Source organism: Blennius ocellaris (assembly GCF_963422515.1).
Source record: "Blennius ocellaris genome assembly, chromosome: 14".
Classification (NCBI taxonomy): Eukaryota; Metazoa; Chordata; class Actinopteri; order Blenniiformes; family Blenniidae; genus Blennius; species Blennius ocellaris.
This window is the reverse complement of record NC_137663.1, coordinates 6685849-6709334: the sequence shown is the minus strand read 5'-3', so window position 1 is coordinate 6709334 and position 23486 is coordinate 6685849. Positions and strand designations below refer to the sequence as shown.

Below are 23486 nucleotides of genomic sequence, written 5' to 3'. Positions count from 1 at the left end.
GGGTAAATTAAACATGCTCAAATGTACAATGAGGTGTGGAAATAAATATTTGCACTGAGTGAGTGTGCAGAGTATATGTCTAATATGCAATTTAGCTAACACTTGGCAACAGCCAGATCAGGTTGATCAAGATTGGTAAGATGGGCAGACAGGCAGAGAACTGCTTTGGAGAATTGTACCAAGAAGAACTAGGTGCTAATTCAGTGCTGGTGCCAGTTCTTAGTTGGTTCCAATCACACACCTCCAAAGAAGCGGTTGCTTCATTGGCAAGTAGTTCAGTTAGAACCACGCCATTGCGTCGCCATGAAACATCAGTGTGGTTTACCCGACAATGCTTGTGCCATACGGAAGCACACATGGCAACGATGGAGGAGTCCATCATGTCCAAGAAAATGCATGCAGGATCTGGCTCTGAACTATAGCACTGCAACCACCTTGGTGGAAAACTGGTTATAAGATGATGTTGTCGATTTGCAATTTATCCCTTTTCCATCAAGCTGGTTCCAGTGGTAGTTTGGAGCCAGAGCCCGACTTAGTTCATTGTGTTTCCACCACTTAAGGTTCTCAAAACTAGGGTTTAGCAAGCACCGAGTCTTTGTGGGGCCATTGTGAAGCGGAAAATATGTCAGGGGCTGGGGCTGGAGTTATCGTGACCAATGAAAAAAAAAATTGAGCATGTAGGTACATTTTTGACTATTTCAACATAGACAATAAACTAAAGCAGCAGTTTAACAGCACTTGTAGGGATTTGATGAGCTCATCCCTTGTGGTGTCTGGGCTTCCATATGGCGTGAGTGTTGTTGGGTAAATGGCTACGGATGCAGTTTACCCAACAAGTGCTTCTTAGGAGGTACGAAATTTTAACCGAGTAAGCACTGAACCAGCACCTGGATGTTCTTCGTTGAAACGTGATGCTCGGAGGCACAAGACAAGTTACTGAGACCCTGACATACTTTGTTGTGGTTTACTCTAACCTGTTGCTGGATGCTGTTTTAATAAATTGTTTTAAATCAGGAAATCATCATTGCTTGCTTCTGAGGAGCAACCGTGGGGAAATTAATTAAAGCTATTTTTTAATAGATTTGATTCTTATCCCACCCCCGCCCATTCCTTCCAATACCCGGCAACACAACCAACCCCCCCCCCAAGAACATCAAATGACCCCTCCTCTCACCTCTCAGCCCTCCACTCCACATCCAGCCAAGGGTCCAGAGCTCCCCACCACTGTCCTCAGCAAGAGCCCCTCCCTCCACCTCCCAGCTCACCATCTCATTTGGGCAGGAGACAAGGGAGTTGAGGAGAGTCAGGGGGAGGAAGACCACAGGTCCAGATGGCATCAGCTCCAGGCTGCTCAGGAATTCTGCAGGCCAACTCTGTGAGGTGTTTCTGTACATCTTCAACCTGAGCCTCAGACTGGAGAGAGTGCCGATTCTTTGGAAGACCTCCTGTGCGTTGCAACTTAAGACGTCACACCCTAAGGAAGTGAACCACTTCAGACCTGTGGCCTTGACCTCTAACTTGATGAAGAGAGAATTATCCTGAAACATCTCAGACCTCTGGTGAACCCCACTATGGACCTCCTGCAGTTCGCCGATTGAGCTGGGATTGTGTAGAGCAGGCCTCACCAAATGGTGGACCGCGGTCCGGGTCCGCACCCAGACACTGTCCCATCTGGACAAAAAGCCACGGTTTCATCGCGCAGTACGTGTCAGACCGGGGCGGAGTGGGAGGGTACAGTACGGAAGGCGCACCCAGAACCAACTCTGCCGTGCGGTCCTCCTGCAGAAAGTACAGATAAAATGTAGTCAGGGTTGTGAATGATGCGGGGATGTGTCCAGCCAAGAATGTCTGAGTTGTTCTCTGTGACTCAGGTTAAACTTTCATTATGAACAGCAAGAGTACAGCTCTTGCTGAATCTCCTCCTCCTGTTACTGAGAGGAGCGCCTGCACCTCCCTGAAAGACCGCAATGTTGTGTTGCACGCCGAAGTTTTAATAAACCCATTAAACAAAACAACCAGTGAGCACAAAGTCCTGTATGTAAACAACTTTGGAGGGTTACTGCCGATGAAATAATTCAATATTGCGGGCAAGTCGAGAGTGATGATCATCACTACCAATCAGCAGACGGCGGCGTCACCGCTCCTCCTCACAGACCTGTTCCTGGGAACGAGATACCTCAATGGAGGGGTGATGGAAAACTGCAGCCGGTGGTGGAGTTCTTTTCCGTACCGTCCAAAACTTTTTGGGTAGGACCACAGGGAAACCCGTCCCGTTCCGCACAGCCCAAAAAGTTAATATTGTACATATTACTGCTGCTGCTACTATATGTATTTTCCTCCAGATCTTAATTGCTTATATTTCTATGCTTATATATATATATATATATATATATATATATATATATTATTATCAATTTACATACACATAGTGTGTTTCTTTGTGTGTAACTATATTGTCTTCAACTATTTTGTACAATGTGAAACTGCTTCTGTGTTGACCGAATTCTCCCATGTGGGATAAATAAAGTCTGATCTAATCTAATCTAATATACCTAAATGGCCATTTCATGATATAATGTGAATTTAATATCACCTTTGTGCTTTTCCAATAAAGTTCAGCTGAAAGACGAATACCCAGAACCTTTTGTGAGTAGGGTATGAAATGTTTTCTTATTGAAAGGTTTTCTGTAACAGAGAGATCAAAATCTAGAAAATAAATGTTAAAAAGAGATGTGATATTTTTATTGTGGTATTTTAATGTTCAGGTTGTTTGTTTTGTTTTCATCGTCATCTCTTCCCTCGAAGTGGAAATGTTGCAGCAGAGTTTTGTGAGTTTCCATGGCCGAGTCCCCTCAGAGTTCAGCTGTCAAGATATAAAAGAACAGCCGAGGCTCACGACCTCCCTGCTGGGTGTGAGCCACAGACTGACTGACATCAGCAGGTCAGTGTGTGTGTGTGTGTGTGTGTGTGTGTGTGTGTGTGTGTGTGTGTGTGTGTGTGTGTGTGTGTGTGTGTGTGTGTGTGTGTGTGTGTGTGTGTGTGTGTGTGTGTGTTTAATAAGTCAACATTTCCAAAATCACATTTCACATTTTTCTGGATGGTTTTCTTGTTACAGGTTGATGGACAACAACTCCTACAACAGCTTCATGCTTCAAGTGGAGGGCTTAAATTTACCCAGAGGCACTTTATACCCTGTCTTCTTCTTCTTCCTCTTCTCCTACCTCTTCATCATGGTGACAAACGTGGGCATTGCCGCTCTGGTTTTCATTGATAGGAACCTCCACCAGCCCATGTACCTCCTCTTCTGCAACCTGCCCTTCAACGACATCCTGGGGAACTCCATCATGGTGCCTCGCCTGCTGATGGACATGCTGCTGCCTCCCTCCGAGCGCCTCATCAGCTACTACGAGTGCGTGGTTCAGGCTTTCACCACACACATGTTCGGCACCACCACCCACACGGTGCTCATGATCATGGCCTTCGACCGCTATGTGGCCATCTGCAACCCCCTGCGTTATCCGTCCATCATGAGCAACCGGATGGTGCTGAAGCTGACGGCGTGGGCCTGGGGCGTGGCCCTCGTCCTGGTGGGGATCCTGCTGGGACTGACTGTACGGCTCAGCAGGTGCAGAAGGGTGATCATGAACCCGTACTGTGATAACGCCTCGCTGTTTAAGCTGTCCTGCGAGAGTGTGTTCATTAACAACATGTACGGTCTCACCTTCACCGTGGTGTTGCTCACCAGCTCCATCGGCACAATCGTCTTAACGTACACCAAGATCACCGTGGTCTGTCTGACCAGCAACAGCAAGTCCCTGAACAGTAAGGCCCTGAAGACCTGTAGCACACACCTACTGGTCTACCTCATCATGCTGCTCAGCGGCTTCACCGTCATTCTTCTGCACCGCTTCCCTCAGTACTCAGATTACAGGAAGCTGTCAGCCATCCTGTTCCACATCATCCCCGGCAGCCTGAACCCCATAATCTACGGTGTGCAGTCCAAAGAGATGTGCAGATCTCTGTCCAGATTGTTCCGCGTCAAATAAATCCTACCGCTGCTCCAAACACAGAAATGAAGAGTTCAAAATCACTGTGATGTCTACTGTTATGCTTAATATAGTCTTAACCTCTTAGTGTTCATGTTTATATTTAAGAAAAGAAGCCACCAATAGTCCTCTTATGAGTAGGACATTTATCATCATGTTTCAGATTTCAGGTTTATGGTCTGTGGTTGGGTGGTCACAGAGAAGTCCTGAAGACCATATTAATGTGTCCGTGGCTTCAGGGAGGCAAAACACCAGCACACAATCAAGAAAACCAACCAACAGAGACACACAGAGTCTGTGATGAAACAGTTTGTTTATTAGACGACACCTCCAATATTTAACATCTGCCCTCTGGGTTATTTTCATTGTTATAGTGAACTTTTATACATACCCTCATTGGGTTAGTTTACTTATTTATAAACCTGCTATATTTAGTTGAACTGTAAACTTTTCTTAGGTAGTTTTGCAGACAATCTTTTTGTTATCCTAATTTTTCTGAAAAAAATGTCTTTTCTTTTATTATAAACCTGTTGTTTTGTGTGGAGACGGCAGAAATCTCCTCTGAGATGAAGTCCAGTGTTTTTGGAATTACTTTGTGTTGTGACAAGCAAAACTACTACTTTCTATAGTCCCCCCCCCCAAGAAATTGTTTTTTTTCAAGATATATTTGATCAATTTCCTAAATACACATAAACAGGCACAACACGCACACCCTTTGTTGAAACTGACAACTTGTAACAGGGGATGACAACATAGCAGGAGATAACTTTTTTAGTCTTTTTTTTTTTTCATGACATATTTAGTCTTTGGCTAATTCTTTCACAGAATGAACCAAACACATTCACCCTACAAGAAATAAATCACTTTCTATACGAGACTTATGGGAGACAATCTGTGGATGTGAAACACTTTTGCGTTAGATGTGGACAAATTGATACCGTCAGTCTTAAAATAAATAAATGGGACAGTTTTGATGAACAGAGAAGAGTCCATACTGACTAAACTGAGAAAAGACAAGAGAGGAAAAACATGTCCATGTGCACAAGAATTTAAAAAAGTGTTGCACTGACAATGATCTGCTCTTCTTGGATGTGGCTTACTGTCCTCTTTTTCTTCATTCTGTCTTCCTCTGGAGGCCCTTAGAGTTGCTTCTTTAAACATGAATGGAGGGAGAGACATAGAGAAGCGAGCTTTGATGATTTAGCAAGATCAATGTCTTCCTCCTACAGGGGACACAAAGCTCAGCAGATAATAAAGCAGAGTATTGTAACAGAAAACAACCTGATGGACACCTTGAGGACTGTTCATGCAACAGGCAGATAGAACATGTAAGATGAAGGGTCAGTGCAGTCAGACTGGACAGGGTATACATCAACAAAACACACAATAACCAGTGGTGTGCAGACAGGGGCAGCAGAGATAGCACTGCTAACCCTGCCAAAAACGATTTTTCTTTGTTTTTTTTTTTTTTTTTTATAATTAAAAGTGATTCTGGAATCAATGAGTGACTTTAGCAACTTTATCCAGAAGATGACTGGTTCTATTTGGTGGAGCTCAAATCTCCTATGTCCTCTAAACGCATCGCAGCTCCTTTCCTCTGCTGGGGCTAGCAGAGGAAAGCATTGCTAACCTCTGATGGAAGCTGGACGCTGCTATTTCATCGAACTCTAAAACATGTTATTCACTGAATTTTATTGATTTAAGAGTTTTGTAATGAATAAAGCTGCAAGCACCTTTTTTTACTCGGACCGCTGGCTGGAAATGTAATTATTTTACTACCGACACACATACAATGCGTCATGGAAGTCTTCCTGTAGCAGGTACTGTTCATATCATGATCTGATGACATGATACTACACCCAGGTTCTCAAGTCAAATCATCTTGTTTGGAAGGGCCTCGTCAGTAAAACTGGCCTTGGTTGTTAAAGGTATAGTAGAGGATTTTCTTCTTCCGGGTGGATCATCAAAATAACTGGTCCTCCCAATTGTCAATCATTCTGGTGATATATGACGTAAGCCCGTCGTACGTGCTCGTCCCTGCACGCAGCTCACTCCACACGGTTCTCATCATGCCGGTGGCCGACCCGACGCATTATTCTCGGACATTTTTACACAGTTTCACCCCCTCTGGTGCAAATCTTCTTGTAAAGTGAGCTTATGTGAGCGATGCCGACTTGTGACTTGTAAACAGAGCGTGCACGAGGAGAACTGGGCTCGTGCACGTCTCTCGCACGCGTTTTAGTAGGCATTCCGTCTCGGGAGCAGGTACAGCGTTGCGCATGCGCACTTTTTTCAAACGGTGGAGAGGGTGGTTCTTTCCTAAAATTCCTGAAAATCCTCCTGTATACCTTTAACCTGATTGCCTCCATGCTCTGGCAGTGGTTCTCTGTGCTGGAACCTCCTGCAGATCTGATAAGGGAACTACAAAGAAGAGTTTCTGGGATGGCCTCTGTATTGTATCTCCCTCTGTCTGAAGGAGGTCAAGGACTGACTGGGCTTCATGGTCGGCTGCAAGCATCCGTTTTCAGAGTGCACAATGTACTTCTACCATAAAGAGCAGGCTTCAACTGAAACAACGTCACGCTGCTTCGCTAAATCAACAACTTCACATACAAGAAACAACTGAGCCACTCTTCCACAACCGCTTCATCCAGACCGCTCTGTCACCATAGAGAGGGCCTTAACATCAGCCGCTCCGACAAAGCTGAGTGAACAGAGGATGACGACACAGTGGACGGTGGTCAGATCGAGCCACGACAAGAGCCTCAAATCATTGTGTCTGATTGACAAGCTGCCGAAGGAGGTGACGGGAACCATCTGTTTCACTTTCGGAAGACTCTGGGAAAAGGAATCCTAAAGAGACCAACCAGACACAAACGGAGGTTCTTCAATGTCCGTCAAGGCTGCAGTTGGAGAACAGAATTGTTCTTTCTTTTCAAAAGACCACAACTACCTGATTTCTCCAAAGTGAAGAAGAAGAGCTGGAACAAGATGACTGTGGAGGTCCTGAACCGATCATTGCTGGCTGGCGTTCAGCAATCTGGGTTGTCTGGGAGGTTGGCAGCAGGGTCATTTGCCAGAGGCAGCTGGAAGTCCCTGTACAGACCCCCCATTGAGAAAGTCTCTGCTGATCCCCAGTGGAGATGGGACCAGGCTACAGGCCATTGGCACCACTCAGTCCCCAAACCAACAGTCATTGTGTTTCCTGCCAAGTTGAGGAAATCTCAATCATCTCTTACTTGGCTGTCAGAGGACGTTTCTGATTGGCTGAATGTGTGAGGAGGCCATTCAGATACTTTCAGCTCAGTTAAATAGGAAACTTTTTTATTTAGTATTTTGTTTTCTGGTTTGTTTTTTGTTGTGTTTTTATTGAGTCAAAAAAAAACAACCCAATAGATTGCACATTTAAAACAAATTTTAATGACAATGGTTTATGTCTCTGCAGGTTAAGTCCCTGCAGACCGAGTGAGCAATGAGCATGTTAGCATCAGTTAATGCTAATAAACAAGTCATTAAAGAGAAAACTTTGATAATGAGTCATTAATGAGACATTGCGAGCTTCTTTGTAAACAGAGATAATTGTGTTTCTGTGTCTGAAGCCACAAAGGAAGCTAAAAACAAGTCTCTGGGGAGGATTTTTCCTCCTCTAATTTATGTTTTTAGTGTGGTGATGCCACTGCTAATTAAAAATATACTGTGGTCTGATTAAAAACAAGCAAAAAAAAAAAAAAAAAACTGGAGCTAGAGTAAAAGATAAAGTGAATCTGACTCAGTGCTTTCAGGAACGTTGCAGAGGTGGAAGACGTTGGCTTTCTACTCGCGTTCTGCACTGAGGACGGATGGAGCTGCTGACATTTGATGGAAGTCCTGCAGGTATGTGACTATTTTTTCTTATTTACACATTCAGTCACCTAAAACAAGTCTCATACCACTTGTGTTTTTTTGGGATATATACTGATTAAATGATCGAAGAGAAAGTTTTATTCCATCATTTATGACAGAAACACTGTCAGAATTTCAACCAAAAAAAAAAAAAGTTTGTTGAAGTTCAGTTCTTATATGCTAACAGATATAGTGTATTCCATTTATCAACACGTACAGACAGGTACAAGGGGCAACTTAATAACATTTAATACAGATTGATATCAATACCTGGCTCAAATAAATGTTCATGATCCAATTCAGTTCTGGATTTTAGCTCACAGACAAGGGCCTCTTGTGGCTCATGGGAACCCCGGAGAGAACTGTAGGCTTTTCATCCTCTGCTGAAACAGAGTTTTACTGTGTTGTTAATGGACAGACAGGTCATCCAGCAGAGACTGTGAGCAAACGCTCAGTGAAGGAAGTATCCTAATTCTGGCAAGAAGTGAATTGTTGTTGTTTTTTCTTCCCTGTATGACTGACTGTTGATGTGGAGTTGAGGCTCAGAGTCAATTAGAGTTTCTGTATTTGTATAAACCAACAATTTTGAAGCGAGGTCATGAAATCTACCCTTCTTAAACTACACTTTTACTTTTACGTACATTTAGTGAAAAGGGTCTGTCACTTTTATGACCAAAAGAGCTTTTCATCAAATAAGAGTCACAAAATCATGTCTAACCTTTCTAGAACATGAGACAACAGCTTGTAAACACATGTAGTATAAAGTTTCCATGATGTTTGTATTGTTTGTTTACATTTGTAAAATTTGAAACCTAAAATTAACTTGGCATTTGATTTTGTTGTTTGACAGTTGTATGTTTGACAGTTTTCGTCATTATAGTTCTCTTAGACATTTCAGCTGTTTTAGCCACGGATCACTTTACCTTTTGTTGACAAGTTTTAGGAAACCACTCTTTTAAGTAGAAGTCACATTTTCCACATCAAACCTGAATTGTCACTTTAGTTTGATTTATACAGCACTCTGGAAGAGTATTAGGTCAAAATGAATTAAGTCAGAAATCAGACCCCCCCCCAAAAAAAAAAAAAATCTTGACCTTTTTATTTTTTAAGTGCATGAGGTTTTCTTTTTTTTAACCTCCAATTTTTTGTTCATTCAGTGGCCATAATACTCTTCCATACAGCACCTACATCAGGAATCATCTGACGGTGCTTTTACAGAGGAAAAATAGAGTTAATGGTAAAAAGAAAGTTTAATTTTGTTAACTTTCTCACACATTTTAAGTTAAAACAACTTAGAACCCATTGATACACTGACACACCTGTTGCTTAGCCTCACTGCTTTTTTGACTTTTTTTTCTGATGCATGTCATGTGCTGAACATGAAGACTGAAGACGTTCTTTTCAGCAACATCTGACAACGGATTTGGCTTTGATGGTGTTGAGAATCATGGAACAAAACCACAGAGTCCATGAACGCCTAGAAAAAAATATTTAAACATTGAATTCCGTGATTTAAAAAAAAATGAAAATGCCAGAAATTACCTTTATTATTACAAGAACAAAAACATCATATTTACATGTATGTGTTCATAAATATGTGTTGTCCCCATTTTAAATAAATAAACTCAAACTCAATCAAGTTATATACATACAAATGTATACACAATATATTTTAGCACATTATTTGTAGTGTGCTTATTGTAAGACATGTCCACTTCAGTATAAATACTTCTTTCCTCCTTCTGAGAGACACCTGCTTCACTATAGCTGAACATTATGAACTTAATGAAGCCACATGGATAAAGAGGAAAAACTTCTTCCAAGTCATATGACCAAGTTCAGTTGACGTGATTTAATTTGCATTGCGATGCCTCCTACATGAACAAATGAGAATATACATGGACCATTATCAACCGACTAAATTAAAACCTCCCTATGACCCATTGTGGGTTTGTGTGTCCCATGCTGCAATGGAGTGACTCCCTACACTGACTCTCTTTCTTCCAGATGTGTACCAGCACCTGTCGACCAATCACAGGTGGATCTCTGCTAATGCCACCGTGGAGCTCAGCAGCGTTACATTCTTCATCATCGAGGGTCTCTCCAGCCTTGGCGAGATAAAGATGTTCCTCTTTGTCGTCCTGTTGCTTGGTTACATCATCATCCTCGGGGGAAACAGCATGATTATCTTTGTGGTAAGCAGCTGAGTCCACGGCTTCTTCTTTCTCTGAAAATAACTTGTGGTCACAATGTTTTCTTTCCCATGTTTGCTCATACAGGTGCTGTCGGACCCAAAGCTCACCTCCCCGATGTTCTTCTTCCTCGGCAACCTGTCCTTCGTAGACATGGCCTACACCACTACCACCATCCCCAACATGCTCTCCGGCCTTGTGACCGGCGTGTCGTCCATCTCTGTACAGGGCTGCTTCCTCCAGATGTTCATCTTCATCATGCTGTCCGTCACCGGCCGGGCCATCCTCACTGTCATGGCGTACGACCGTTACGTGGCCATCTGCAACCCTTTGCGCTACACATCGATCATGACCCGGCCCAAGCGTCTGCTCCTGGTCGTCTGCGCTTGGGGGTTCGGTATAACGTGCACTCTTCCCGCCACCACCATGGGCAGCTTCAGGTACTACTGCGGCCCAAACCTGGTGAAGCATGGCTGGTGTGATCCTTCGTCCGTGAGGAGGCTGGTGTGCGGCGACACCCTAATAGACAGCATTGTATCCCTAGCTTTTGCCCTGGTGGCGTTGCTCACCACGGGAGTCCTCATCCTCATGTCCTACATCCTGATTGGCCTGTCCATCTCCAAGATGGGCATCGGTGAGCGGTTAAAGGCACTGAAGACGTGCGCTGCTCACCTGACCGTGGTGACCATCTCTTACAGCGCCGCCTCCTGCGTATACATCTCTTACCGGGTTGCAAAGTTTCCACCAGAGGTACCAATTCTTTTTTTTAACCAGCACCACTGATCTGTCATAGATATGAGGTAGTATGGTCCAACTCTCCCTTGGAGCTGGACTGTTAAATGGGACAGGGACACAAGATGAAAAGAAATAAATTGCACTATTGTGACGACGTGACTCAGCTTGCTGACAGTCCCGACTGGTTAATTGATTAATTGGATGGAATGATCAAGTAAACCGATCTGATATGGAGTAGATTTGGCAATTAAAAAAAAAAAAAAGGTAGAATCTGGTCGAAATTTCAAAACTCAGACACACTCAACCAGGCAACCCAGCTAAGGGTGATCCAGCTCCAGCTTGTATCCAGGTAGTGCTACACCTTCAGCACCTTCAGGACCTGATTGTTTCTGGCTTGAACATCTTACCAGACTACTTCAGGAGCATGTTTATGGCAGATGCGAAAAGTCTGACTGATATGATACAACCAGTGACAATTCCTCAAGCCTATGCTGGCCTGGTGTGGTAGGCTTTGAAAAACCTCAGACATTATAATGGCATCTGTAATGGTTTACCAGGATGAGGTGTTCGTATCCATAGTTTGTGGTCTGTGGACCTCTCAGCTTTTAGGAGTTCCAACCACAATATGATTAGGATGCTATCTGACGGAACTAATTCCTCCAGACACCCCGGTGACTTCAGGGTCTCTGCAATATGGACTGAAGTCTGGAAGTAGCACTTTTTGTGGAGGTACTTTATAAGGCGAGTGACTAGAGTGCTGATGGATATTGTTAATTCAACACCAGGCAAGGGAACGGGACTGAACTTTTTGATGTCCTTCAACTCTTCTTTGGAATCCACAACCTTTGGAAAACATCCATAAATCAATGCCTGGCAATGCCCCAGCCAACGGAGTTGGTTCAGAAAGAGTAATGTCAATTGGAAACCAACAGAGGGTTGTTATCAGAGATCTGTTTGAGAAAGTCACTGTGAAGGTGAATATGGCCAATAGAATGTGTTCGCTGCTACACAAGAATGTTTGTTGACTGATTTTGCCCATATCTTTTCTATCTATAACTATCTTCCTTGCACGAAGTATCTTTGTCCAGTGTGTATTCGATGCTTCAAGCACAAGGAAAAGCATTGTAAATCTCTGCAGCTGTAATAAACAAACAGTGTGTGTAAAAGTGAACACTGGGTGTTTGGTGCAGGGCTGCTAAAGGTCACTGCCAACCTCCTATCCTGAGACCAACAGGATGAAGCAATGATTAAAGAAGGTTCCTATCTGATAACCCAAAAGATGTGTCACAGCTGATTGTAAGGTACATTATTTAGAAAGTTTATTTTATTTACCCCACTGAAGAAATGCTCTTAGACCACTTGGGAATATCAGAACAAACTGGTAGCCTCCTGATTAAGTAATAACTTAAATAATTAACACATTTCAAATGCGTTTTTAGTAATAAATAAAAATCCACTGTCTGCCTTCCTACATTGCTGCTGTAAGACTTTCAACCACCACTAGGGGCAAACATGTGCCTGAATCACTGGCTCCAATGGAGCACACTACCTCATATCTATGAGACTGCCAATAATGAACTTCGAGGTTAGCAGGCATTCAAAAGTTCCTCTTTTGCTTCGGTTTGTCTCCTTTTAATTCTCTGTCCACGTTGGGGTGTTTCAGGTTCGCATCATCGTGTCGGTGCTGTACTCGGCTCTGACGCCGTTCCTCAACCCGCTCATCTACAGTCTGAGGAACAAAGAGCTACAAGAGTCCTTTCAACGGACACTGAGCAGGCTCACACCCACGGCCGCGTTCGCCGTGCAGGGCGTCAACACCGTGTCCTGAACAAACCGGCACACCTTCAGTACATCAGCAGTGTCAGCAACCAACATTAAATGTCTTTGTTTTGGAATCTGACTCGTGTGTCATTTACCAGAAGCTCAAGGTGCAATCGGTTTACTTACTGTAGCTAACAAGCTAACCAATGGTACAGGATGTCAGATTCAATGCCTCAAAATAACAGGATCCCCGAGAGGTGAGACAAAAACATCCCAAGTAGAGACATAAGACAACAAGTTAAATATGATAATCTCATCTCCAAGAACACAGCAATTGTGTTTAGGTCCTCCAAAGACAGAGCCTCTGAAATTTTTAAACCAGCCGTTTGTACAATGCTATATCTACATTTATTTATTCATTATTTCTTCTGCTGTACAACATTTAATAAACGTTGGTCAAAATCAGTCAGTTGAAAATGAGACTTACAGATGTTTTTCAGAAGAAATGCAAATAATTCCATTTAATTCAAAAACAAACATTTTATTAAAACAGACAGCAAACTGCTAAGGCTTAACATAGTTTCTTCGCCTGTGAAAAGACCTTAAAGAGGAAACTTATATTGAATTTAGGTTCCATTTACATAACAATGTTTCGAGGTTTTTGTACTTTGAGATTATTGTTGCGGTGACTGTAAATGATAAAAGTACAAGGTCGCAGGAGAACATGGACTGGGAGTCACGACACTCTGGAGGCAAACTTTGTTCTTATCGTCCCTCTACTGAGCATGTGCAGAACAACTATTTATTATAATTGTGGTGCGGATGCGTTGTAGCAGTGTTTCGGAAAAGCACCGTTGTCCTGTAACCAAACACCCAAAACACAATGAAAGTTTTATGTTTTCACTTGAAACGGGGCCTCGGACCCATCAGGAGCAATACCATCGCCTGGCTGTATGATGCAGATGTTTGCATCAGGCGTTTGGATCCGGTCACGTTTGGTCACTAATGGAAACGATTCGCCGCCATCATGTCCTTCCTGTGAAACACACCCAGGATCCGCTGCCTCAGCTCTTTGCACTGCAGCCCATAAATTATGGGGTTCAGGGTCGGCGGGACCACGTGGAACAGGACGGACGCCACCTTCCCGCTGTCGGCCCACTCTGGCCGCCGGTGCATGATCATGGGTGTGAACGATGCCACCAGCATGATGACGTAGACGGCGAGGTGCGTGGCGCAGGTCTGCAGCGCGCGGCTGTTGATGGCCTTGTTCCTGCTGCTCAGACACACGGCGGCGACGCGCAGGTAGGTGAGGGTGACGCTGCCGAGCGACGAGCCCAGGATGACCACGGCGCTGCCCAGCCCGTAGATGTGGTTGATGACAAGGTTCTCGCAGGAGAGCTTGAAGAGCGAGGCGTTGTCGCAGAACGGGTTGAGGATGACGCGTCTGCAGCGCGACAGGCGGATGGTGAGACCCAGCAGGACGGCCACCAGGGTCAAGGCCGCCAGCCACGCCGCCACAGACAGCTTCACCACCATCCGACCGCACATGATGCTGCCGTAGCGCAGGGGGTTGCAGATGGCCACGTAGCGGTCGAAGGCCATGATCATGAGCACGGCGTGGGAGATGCCGGCGTGGAAGTGGGCGCAGAAGGCCTGGACCACGCAGTCCAGGTACCGGATGGAGCGGTCCACCACCGGCGTGAAGATGTAAGTGAGCAGGCGGGGGATCACGGCGGAGGCTCCGAACACGTCGTTGACGCTCATGTTACAGAGCAGCAGGTACATGGGCTGGTGGAGGCTCCGCTCCACCGTCACCAGCGCCACCAGGCCCAGGTTGGACGCCACGATGAAGATGTAGAGGAGGAGGAGGAAGACGAAGGCGGGCACGGCGGTCTGAGGGGTGACCTTTAGGGCCTCGATGAAGATGAGATGAGCGTTGAGAGTCTGGTTCTCCATCCAGTCGGTGAACAGTCGTGCTGCAGACGCAGGGAAGAAGAAGAAGAAAAGAAAGATGAGCAGGACTGAAAAATAACCTTCTGTTTTCATGGTTTTATGTATTTAACAGGGCGGTCAAAATTAACACGCTAACGCGTATCAATCTGTCATCATGATTAATCAATTTCTAGAGCAATTAACCCATCTTCAGCCAGAATGACTCAACATCCCTGACAACGTGCCGTTGAGCCAGTAGCGATAGTCAGAACCAATTACATATGAAGCTAAACACCTTGTTGCACCTCTCAATGCGAAATCTTTGTGAAAAAAAATTACAAAAAAACTCTCTCTGTAGGAAGGAGTTTTCTTTTCACCGAAGCACTTTCAGATTAAAATGCAACACTAGCTCGAAGCAAACATTAGTCTGGACTCTGCCGACTGCAGCAGCATTGTCAATAATAATAATAATAATAATAATAATAACATTGTAAATAAGAAGCGGTCGTCTTCCTCTCGGAAAACTTCAACAAGATAGTTTGTCTGCAGGAGTAACAGGAACATCAATGTGGATAAATGCTTGCTATGAAAACAAGAGTTTTTGTTAAGATGACCTGTTAAAGGTGTTTATCAAACATGTATAGTGAAGATATTTTGAGTCTGTTTGTTTTTCAAATGAATGAAAAATGTATGTTTGATCATAGTTAATGAAAACGAATCCACAGCAACACTGTGATTAATGATTATAATTGCTTGATTGCACTATTATTGAACCAAAGGTTTCTGTCTGTCATTCCATGATAATAAAGTCAGAATCTTAGGGTGGATAAAAAAAAAAAAATGTAAATGACTGGTCTCCCCTTAAAGACTATTTTGGAGGTGAATGTCAGACAATAACATGTATTAATATGGACTGAAAACAAGGTGTGAACAATTATTGGAACCACCCATCATGAATATGGTCTGTGGTCTGATGACGCTTAAACTGCAAAAAGTGTTAATTAATAACAAGCAAAAACAAAACAAATACAACAAATAATAGATAATTGATGTATTTTGAGCAAAAATAAATAAATAAATAATAGATCAATTATTATAATAATAATAATAAATTAGGCTAAATGACCTTGTCTTATTAATATTGTCAATGTGAGCACAATTTATTATAATTTTTTATTATTATTTTTGTTAATTGTTTGCTTTTTCTGTGCTATTTTATTGTGTTGGTGTTGCTGTTTTGTTCTTTCTTTGTGTTTACTGTCAAGAAGAAAAACGGAAAAATGAAAATAAAGAGTTAAAAAAACAAACAAAAAAAAAACAAGAAAACCCAACAACCTTCTACTGTATGTCCTGCCAGTGTGTGGAAAGCTAGATAGATAGATAGATAGATAGATAGATAGATAGATAGATAGATAGATAGATAGATAGATAGATAGATAGATAGATAGATAGATAGATAGATAGATAGATAGATGAAAGGCTTTCCATCTCGTGACTTTTTAATTTTCTTATATTTGTTTTTCAAAGCAACATAAAATCACATTTAAGTTGAACCAACATTGAGCTTCCATGAAAGTCCTCTGAGGATGAATGGATTGATATTGTATAAAGTATCTTTGTGGTGGAAAATATTACTTTTTAACTAAGAACGAGGCTTTTATTCAAATGAGGCAAAATAGATCACATATGTCTCTTCTGTCAAGTGGTCTTTGCTTGAACTATGATTTGTTTTTGCACTTGTCTAAAGGTCTTCATCCTCATTGACTGTTTGTTTTTGTGTGTATGTGTGTGTGTATGTGTGTGTGTATGTATGTGTGTATATATAAAATCAATGAAATTACAAAAAAAAGAAAGTCATCTGCAGAATGAATCCAGGACTTATTGCCAAAGTGTATAATATTATTAAACATCCATGAAAGTCTATGTAAAATAAGGTTTTTCTCACCTCTTCCCACAAGTCCATTGTAATCCAAACATTTTCAAAGAATAACTCAATTTAGTTTTTTTATATATGGCTTGAAAAACATTCAGGAAGTGAATATTCTGGATTCACCTGGAGAATAAATGAAGCAATCTGTAATCTGACAAAAACAGCTTCAGATGTTGACATTTCTTCCAATCAAAACTGGCAAAGGTGAAAAAATGACGAGTTAAACATGAAATAAAATCTGTGTGAAACGTTAAAGATAATACATTTAATACATGAATGTTAAAACATGACATTTAAAACTAAAGTGTAATAAAAACAAAAAGTTGTTCAATTACGTATCCAAATCGAATGTTATTAATATAGTTGGTTCAAAAGTTAATAAAATGATTCTGCTGTAAACAGTCTGATTATTTTGTCTTTTGCTCATCTTTCATGTATTTTAATAAGTTTCCTGACAGATGACTGAAAATGACAAGAGAATAACAGATGAAAAATGTATTTCTTTTGTATATTTTAGTAGTTTGTTGGTTAAAATATCAGTTTTTAAAGAAAAATGATAAAAGCATGTCTGCCAAACACCTAAATAACACTATTATACCTCAATTAATCCACAAACAAGCAAAGTCACAAACATTTAAAACTGCTATGAGTAGATTTTGTAATCATGTGGCTATTTGTGGATAACAGAGTGAGTCTTGATCAGTGTGTTACCTCTCCTGTAAACCTCATCCAGCTGACCTCCACCTCTCTCACACACACTCACACACTCGCTCAGTATTAATAAACTGCTCGAGTCTCATCACCAGGCAACATGGAGTTGGTGTTTGTGTTTGCGGCGGGCAGAGTTCTGACGTGGCGACGCCACAAATTTTTCACGTGACGAAGTATGAAGGAGGCCTGATGACGACGCCCCACAAGCTTTGAGGGTGAAGCTCAAGCTGCTGGAAGCGTGTGTGACGTCGCCCTGGGGCCGGAATGTCACCACATTGTGATCGATTGCTCAGTTCTGTTGTCTTTTTTTTTTTTTTTTTTTTTTACCCCTGGACCATTTTCTATCTAAGCTGCTATAGGTTGAGACGCGTACATGTGCAGTGTTTCCTTTTTCTTTATTCCTTTGCAAGAATTAATTCCATGGAGTCATTTAGGCCTCCAAACAAACAAGCTTCCTTTATGTCTCGTTTTTTTCATGCTTTTGCTGTTTTACTGTTTTTCACATGTATGATTGTAACTGCTGCATCCGTCCATCATATGTTCCTTTTCTTTTTTTACAAGCAAGTAAAATGCTAATTTCTTCTATTTCAGGATTTTTTTCTTCATGTGCATAAATTGTATTTATTATTAGTAGTAGTAGTAGTAATAAAACGATTGTAATGCTCTTATCTTAAAAAAAAAAAGTGCAAAAAGTGTTTTTAGTGTGAAACTACACAAACACTAAAAACAAAGAAATATTTAAAGTGAGTTAAAAGCCTCCTTTTAAAAGGACAGTCTCCCTAACAAGTACAGCATTATTTATAACCACCAGCTATTATAAAGCGTGTTGTAGCTGCTAAAGCTGTTAATGTTTGGTCTCAGAGAGGATCATCTAGACTTGGATTAAAATCCTACTTTTCTTTAAAGAAACCGCTTCAAAGACACTGGGGCACATTTGCTGCTGACTTTAAGTCCTCAGTCCTTCTCACACGTAATTAACTACTAAAAGGAAAGACAATTCACACTTCCCAGTCCACACCTCCTTCACTTATTTACCATCTCTCCTTTTTCCGCACTCACAAAGAGATTGACCGTCATCCCCACACTTTGGTTCTGAATGAAGTCTATAAACTATTAGAGTCATTCATCTATATTTAAGAACCCAGTTTGGAGGAATTGTGACCTGAGGATACTGAAATGACTGAGTCAGCATTACAAGTGAGATGAGGGGAGAAATAGCTCCTCCCTGTGGCTGAAGCTGGAACTACAAGCCTTCGTGGAACAAGGAAAAGACTACAAATCCCAGAGGCAGGAGGGTGAGCCTGTCAAGGGTTCAGCTGAGGAGGAGCTCCAGAGGAGAAACAGTGGATCAGTTCAGAGGAACATGAACTGACATTTGATTTGAACTCCCCTCATACTGTGTTTTCTTTTTTTTTTTTTATTAGTGTGGTGGTGAAACCGAGGTTTTCCGAAGCACCTGATCAAGGTGAGACATTCCCTCCGGAAGTGATTCAGTTTCAAACATACAGACTCAGTCTAAGGCCTCGTTTACACAATGCTTCACCTCCCAGAGACTCTGTGTTACTGCGACACTTCAGCTTCTCCAAAACGACCAACATCCTCAGGACATCTCATTGTTCATACCTGTTATCGTTCCACATCTTCATTCAGCTGATCCAACTGAAGGCACAGTGAAAGGCCCAAACTTTGTCTTGTTTCCTGCTATTAATAACATTTAAAATGCCACAAAGTCAAGAGGGGGGTGATATGCTTTTAATTCAGACTTTTTTATTTACTCAATAAATGATTTCACTTATATTGCACTTCCACATCACTTGAGCAAAGTGCTCTATACCCACAAACATTCACACATAAATGGAGGCGGCTGCCACGGGACTCAGTCCAGTGAGCCGCCGATCCACACTGGTTCCATTTCTAAACTGCTTTACTGGCGAGGTGGTTGGTTGGTCCATACTTGTACACAGGTGACAAATCATCTTCCCATCCATGTTTTTAAAAAACACCAACAGATCAAAAAACAAAAGGTATTATTTTATTTCTCCTTTTAAATCATGGCTCATCATGAAAACACTTGGATTTAAAAACGTTTTCAGAAACATCAATGTGAGAGACGGACGAATTCAGGGACTCTTAAACAGAAATCCAGATTTTCTCGAGAGTTTAAAGGCTCATTTATGCTCTAAATAAACACTTAAACAGATGCACGCACTTCAAACGGCGTAAACGTCAGTGCCCTTGACACGTTATGTGGCATTCAGTTCCCCAGTTGACACCGCTCTAAATTAACGGACTCGCCACATACCAAGGAAAAGACAAAGATGGAGAAGGAACGATAAGTGGCATTAATGTTGCTATTGAGCAAGATTCAGACAAGAGACACAATCAGAAGCAGTCTTGTCGATAACAGTCTGTGAATCCATTAAAGACCTCCAGGGGTCACCTCAACGCTCAAGGAGAGCTTCTTATTTGATCTGATCTCAACACTGCCCCCTCACCTCTCTCAGTGGCACTGCAGTGTTTCTGCAGACTTCCCGGAGATGAACAGAAGTTTGTTTGAAATGAACGCAGAGTACGTTCAGAAAGCTTTGTGTGGATCCTGAAGCACTTCTAATGAAAGGAGTCTCACCGCCGTCTGGGACTCCCTGAGCTTACTAAACCGCTGGCGGCCGAGAAATGTTCACGTCTCACATGCTGAGGTGGAGAACAACGTCACCTTTTGACTTGAAACACCGTCATGTTGTTCCTGGTGAAGAGGATGAAGATCTTCTGTCGGACGGCTTTGATCTGCAGCCCGTAGATGACGGCGTTCAGCGTCGGAGGAACCACGTGGAGCAAGATGGACGCCAGCTTGCGTTGGTCCGACAAGTTTGGGAAGCGGTGGAGGGCGACGATGATTATGCCGGACATCAGCAGGACGACGTAGACCGTGAGGTGCGTGGCGCAGGTCTGCAGCGCGCGGCCGTTCAGCGTCTTGTTCCTGCTGCTCAGACAGACGACGGCGATGCGCAGGTAGGTGAGCGTGATGCTGCCCAGCGACACCGTCAGCATTCCCGCGGCGGTGACCAGCCCGTACACGTGGTTGATGATGACGCTCTCGCAGGAGAGCTTGAAGAGCGAGGCGTTGTCGCAGAAGGGGTTGTGGATGACGCGTCTGCAGCGCGACAGGCGCACGTCCAGGATGACCAGGACCAGGATCACGAGGAAGGAGGTCCCCCAGGCGGCCGTCGACAGCTTCACCACCATCCTCATGGTCATGACGGTGGCGTAGCGCAACGGGCTGCAGATGGCCACGTAGCGGTCGAAGGCCATGATCATGAGCACCGTGTGGGAGGTGGAGGCATGGAAGTGAGCGCAGAAGGCCTGGACCACGCAGTCGGAGTAGCTGATGTAGCGGTTTGTGACGAAAACGTCTTTGAGCAGACTGGGGATGATGGCGGAGGCTCCGAACACGTCGTTGATGCTCATGTTGCAGAAGAGCAGGTACATGGGCTGATGGAGGCTCCGGTCCGTGGAGATCAGCACCACCAAGAACACGTTGGACACCAGGATGAAGATGTAGAGGAGGAGGAGGATGATGTAGGTCGGGACGGACGACTCGGGAGTGACCTTTAACCCCTCGAGCTGCAGCAGATCCAGATCCAAGGTTTGGTTCTTCATTCTCCTGAAGGAACCGAGGTCATGGAAGAAGTCAGGGAATATGTTCACAATTCATCCATCCATCCATCCATCCATCCATCCATCCATCCATTCCACACCAACAAACACTTATCTATTAACCTTACGTGCTCACACTGTTCATAACGTTGCACTTCTGGATTGTCTGAACGACTTTCCGCACTTCTACATGTGTAACGACGACAAATTTGAATCCTAATCACAATCCCATGTTGTAACTGGCACTAATTAAACAAAAAACATGCTGAACTCTCCCAAAAGGACTGCGACTGCAGCATCAAACCAGTGTGAACCACGACTCCAGCATTCAGCCATTCTACAATAAAGTACGACCAGGAAAGGAAAAGAAGGGAAATGTTGCTTCACCCATGAAATCCTGGTCCAGTGGAGTCAAAGTGGGGTTTGTGTGTCAGGCAACCACCAAGAGTGATGTTGTTGCTCCACAAGGGGATCAAATGAAGAGATTTTAGAGTTAAACTGTAGTCAGTAAACAAAAATTGTGTCAAAGGAGCAAGTCAGAGGGAGAACTATATGGAGGATTGTGACGTTACGGACACTACCTCACTCTAAATCTGATGAGAAATGGTGCAAAATATGTATCTATAAGATAAGATAAAAACTTAAAAAAAAAAAATAAATAAAAATATATATATAACACCAGAAAAACCAAAGGAAGTGTACAAGTTAAAGTTTTGACTTGTATTTCTACCAACAACTCAAAATAACATTTTACACCTGGTTTTCATAGGATCTGTTAAATGTCTTTCTAACTGCTGACAGTAGTTCTAAATATCTATCAACATATAACGTTTCAGAAATTCTATACTTGTTTTGTACGGAAAAACCAAAAGCCATTCAAATTCTCAAGTTCAGTTTATACTTATCATAACTTAACATAAAGTATGTGTTAAAAACTATTTTTATTCAGTTCTTCCTTGTACATTAGCCTGGCTTCATTAATGTTGTTGAAAACATAATTTTTTTTGTAAAATTACAGAAAAAAAAATCGCATTTTCTACTTTTGTTGACAAATTGAAGCTTTTCTCTTGAACACCTCCGTCTTCTCTCTGAGCAAAGCAACAGAAATTAATAAAATACAAAAAACAACCTTGTATCATAAATATAACGAATATTATGATGTTCCTTATTCATCCATCTGTCGCTTCATTTCAGCTTTTTTTTTTTTTAAACACAAATCATACAGTCAATCGAAGTGATTTCTAAATTTCAACTCTCAGTCAGAAGCCTTCAACATTTCTGATTCTTCTCTCATTCAACCTAAATTCTCATGAACTAAAGTTAAACAGATCTTTCATGGTAAATATCATCACAATGAAACTATTCATTCACTTCGTCTCGCTCCATTTGGGCTTTTACAACACGTTTTCACTAAAATGATGAAATGTTAAAAATCAGTTTTTGATAAAGTGATGAAATCCAGCTTGAAACCCTGAGTCAACTTTCAGTGCAAATGCTCATTTGAATAAAGTCTGTGCATATATTAAAGAAGATTTGTCTAAACTTGAGGTCGAACTCACTTTTTTTGGTTCCGTTTAAGCGTCACTCAAATCTGTGTTTTCAAACTCCCCTCTTCAAATACAACTTTCATTTATATTCAAACATCTTTCTTTGATCTGTCTGACTTCATTGGACACAACTTGTATAGTAATCTACATTTATGCTATCATTAACGACTATTGCCTCAAGATGAGCACAGTGAAAATTGTTTTGCTTGTTTTCATTGTTGGAGTGAAGTTTCAAAAACATCAAATCCCCTTCTGTACAAAATCCTTTTCAAATCCCTTGAAAACGTCCTTTTTACCTCTGTCTTCAGACTCTAATCTGAATTTCTTCTCGTACTTTATTCTGTAGATTTACCTACAACATTTCTCTCTTTCTCTCTAAGTGAATTGTATGACAAAGATATAATAAATCTCACTGTAATTGAGGCATTCCTGATTTATATTGGAAGAAAAATGTACTCTTCCTGTTTTTCTCGGCTGGTTATTTCTCCTGTTTCCCAGAACAATTTACCTGTTTTCCTCTGCTGGCGTGGATCTTTCTCCCAGACTGAAGGATGGACTGAACGACAAGAGGAAGAGGGTAAAGATCTGCGGCGGCGTCCTCCAGTGGAAGCTGGAGGAGGTTTGCTGTTCTCCCTCATCATGTCAAGGCTGGTTAATCTGTAAACTCTCAGTCCACCGCGACAGATTATCCAATGAGAGGCCAGGATTCAGCGCCGAGGGACGAAAAGTGATTCAGGGCATCAGAAGTCTTTTATTAATCAAATATAACTTCAGCTAGATTTCCCTTTGTTGGCAGAATATACAAGGTTTTATATTTGGGGAAACTGTATGAGAAAAATTAAGGAAACTTATAGCAATTTTTTTTTAGTAGAAACGATGAAAACGATGTAGTTAGCATGCACGTGTGTGTGGTTTCATTACCAAACCAAACAACAGCGCCAACTCCTGGCCCGGCATGCTAACTACATCGTTACAGAGAACAATACGTTATGGTCACAGGTCAAATCAAGTAAGGGGCTCGACAACATTTCAAATTACGAGAATGTTTTTATAAATTCCCTCACTGATGCAACATTAAACATTCAGCCCCTGCCCA

General features: G+C 42.3%; 4 protein-coding genes across 4 annotated transcripts; 2 read left to right on the top strand and 2 right to left on the bottom strand.

Moving 5' to 3' along the window:
• Positions 1 to 3119: 3119 nt before the first annotated feature.
• On the top strand, positions 3120 to 4046 carry LOC308139167 (olfactory receptor 5AC1-like; the record flags this gene model as incomplete). The annotated part of the gene is made up of 1 exon (XM_080508512.1): positions 3120 to 4046. The coding sequence occupies one exon, from the start codon at positions 3120 to 3122 to the stop codon at positions 4044 to 4046; it is 927 nt and encodes a 308-aa protein (XP_080364638.1).
• A 3839-nt stretch (positions 4047 to 7885) lies between these two features.
• On the top strand, positions 7886 to 12683 carry or6at1 (odorant receptor, family 6, subfamily AT, member 1; the record flags this gene model as incomplete). The annotated part of the gene is made up of 4 exons (XM_080508511.1): positions 7886 to 7919; positions 9936 to 10123; positions 10208 to 10870; positions 12519 to 12683. The coding sequence occupies 4 exons, from the start codon at positions 7886 to 7888 to the stop codon at positions 12681 to 12683; spliced, it is 1050 nt and encodes a 349-aa protein (XP_080364637.1).
• Positions 12684 to 13618: 935 nt separating this feature from the next.
• LOC308139165 (olfactory receptor 52N4-like) lies at positions 13619 to 14572 on the bottom strand (the record flags this gene model as incomplete). Its single annotated transcript, XM_080508510.1, has 1 exon — positions 13619 to 14572. One exon carries the CDS (start codon positions 14570 to 14572, stop codon positions 13619 to 13621), a length of 954 nt encoding a protein of 317 aa, XP_080364636.1.
• Positions 14573 to 19898: 5326 nt separating this feature from the next.
• LOC308139164 (olfactory receptor 4Q2-like) lies at positions 19899 to 20846 on the bottom strand (the record flags this gene model as incomplete). Its single annotated transcript, XM_080508509.1, has 1 exon — positions 19899 to 20846. One exon carries the CDS (start codon positions 20844 to 20846, stop codon positions 19899 to 19901), a length of 948 nt encoding a protein of 315 aa, XP_080364635.1.
• Positions 20847 to 23486: the final 2640 nt, after the last annotated feature.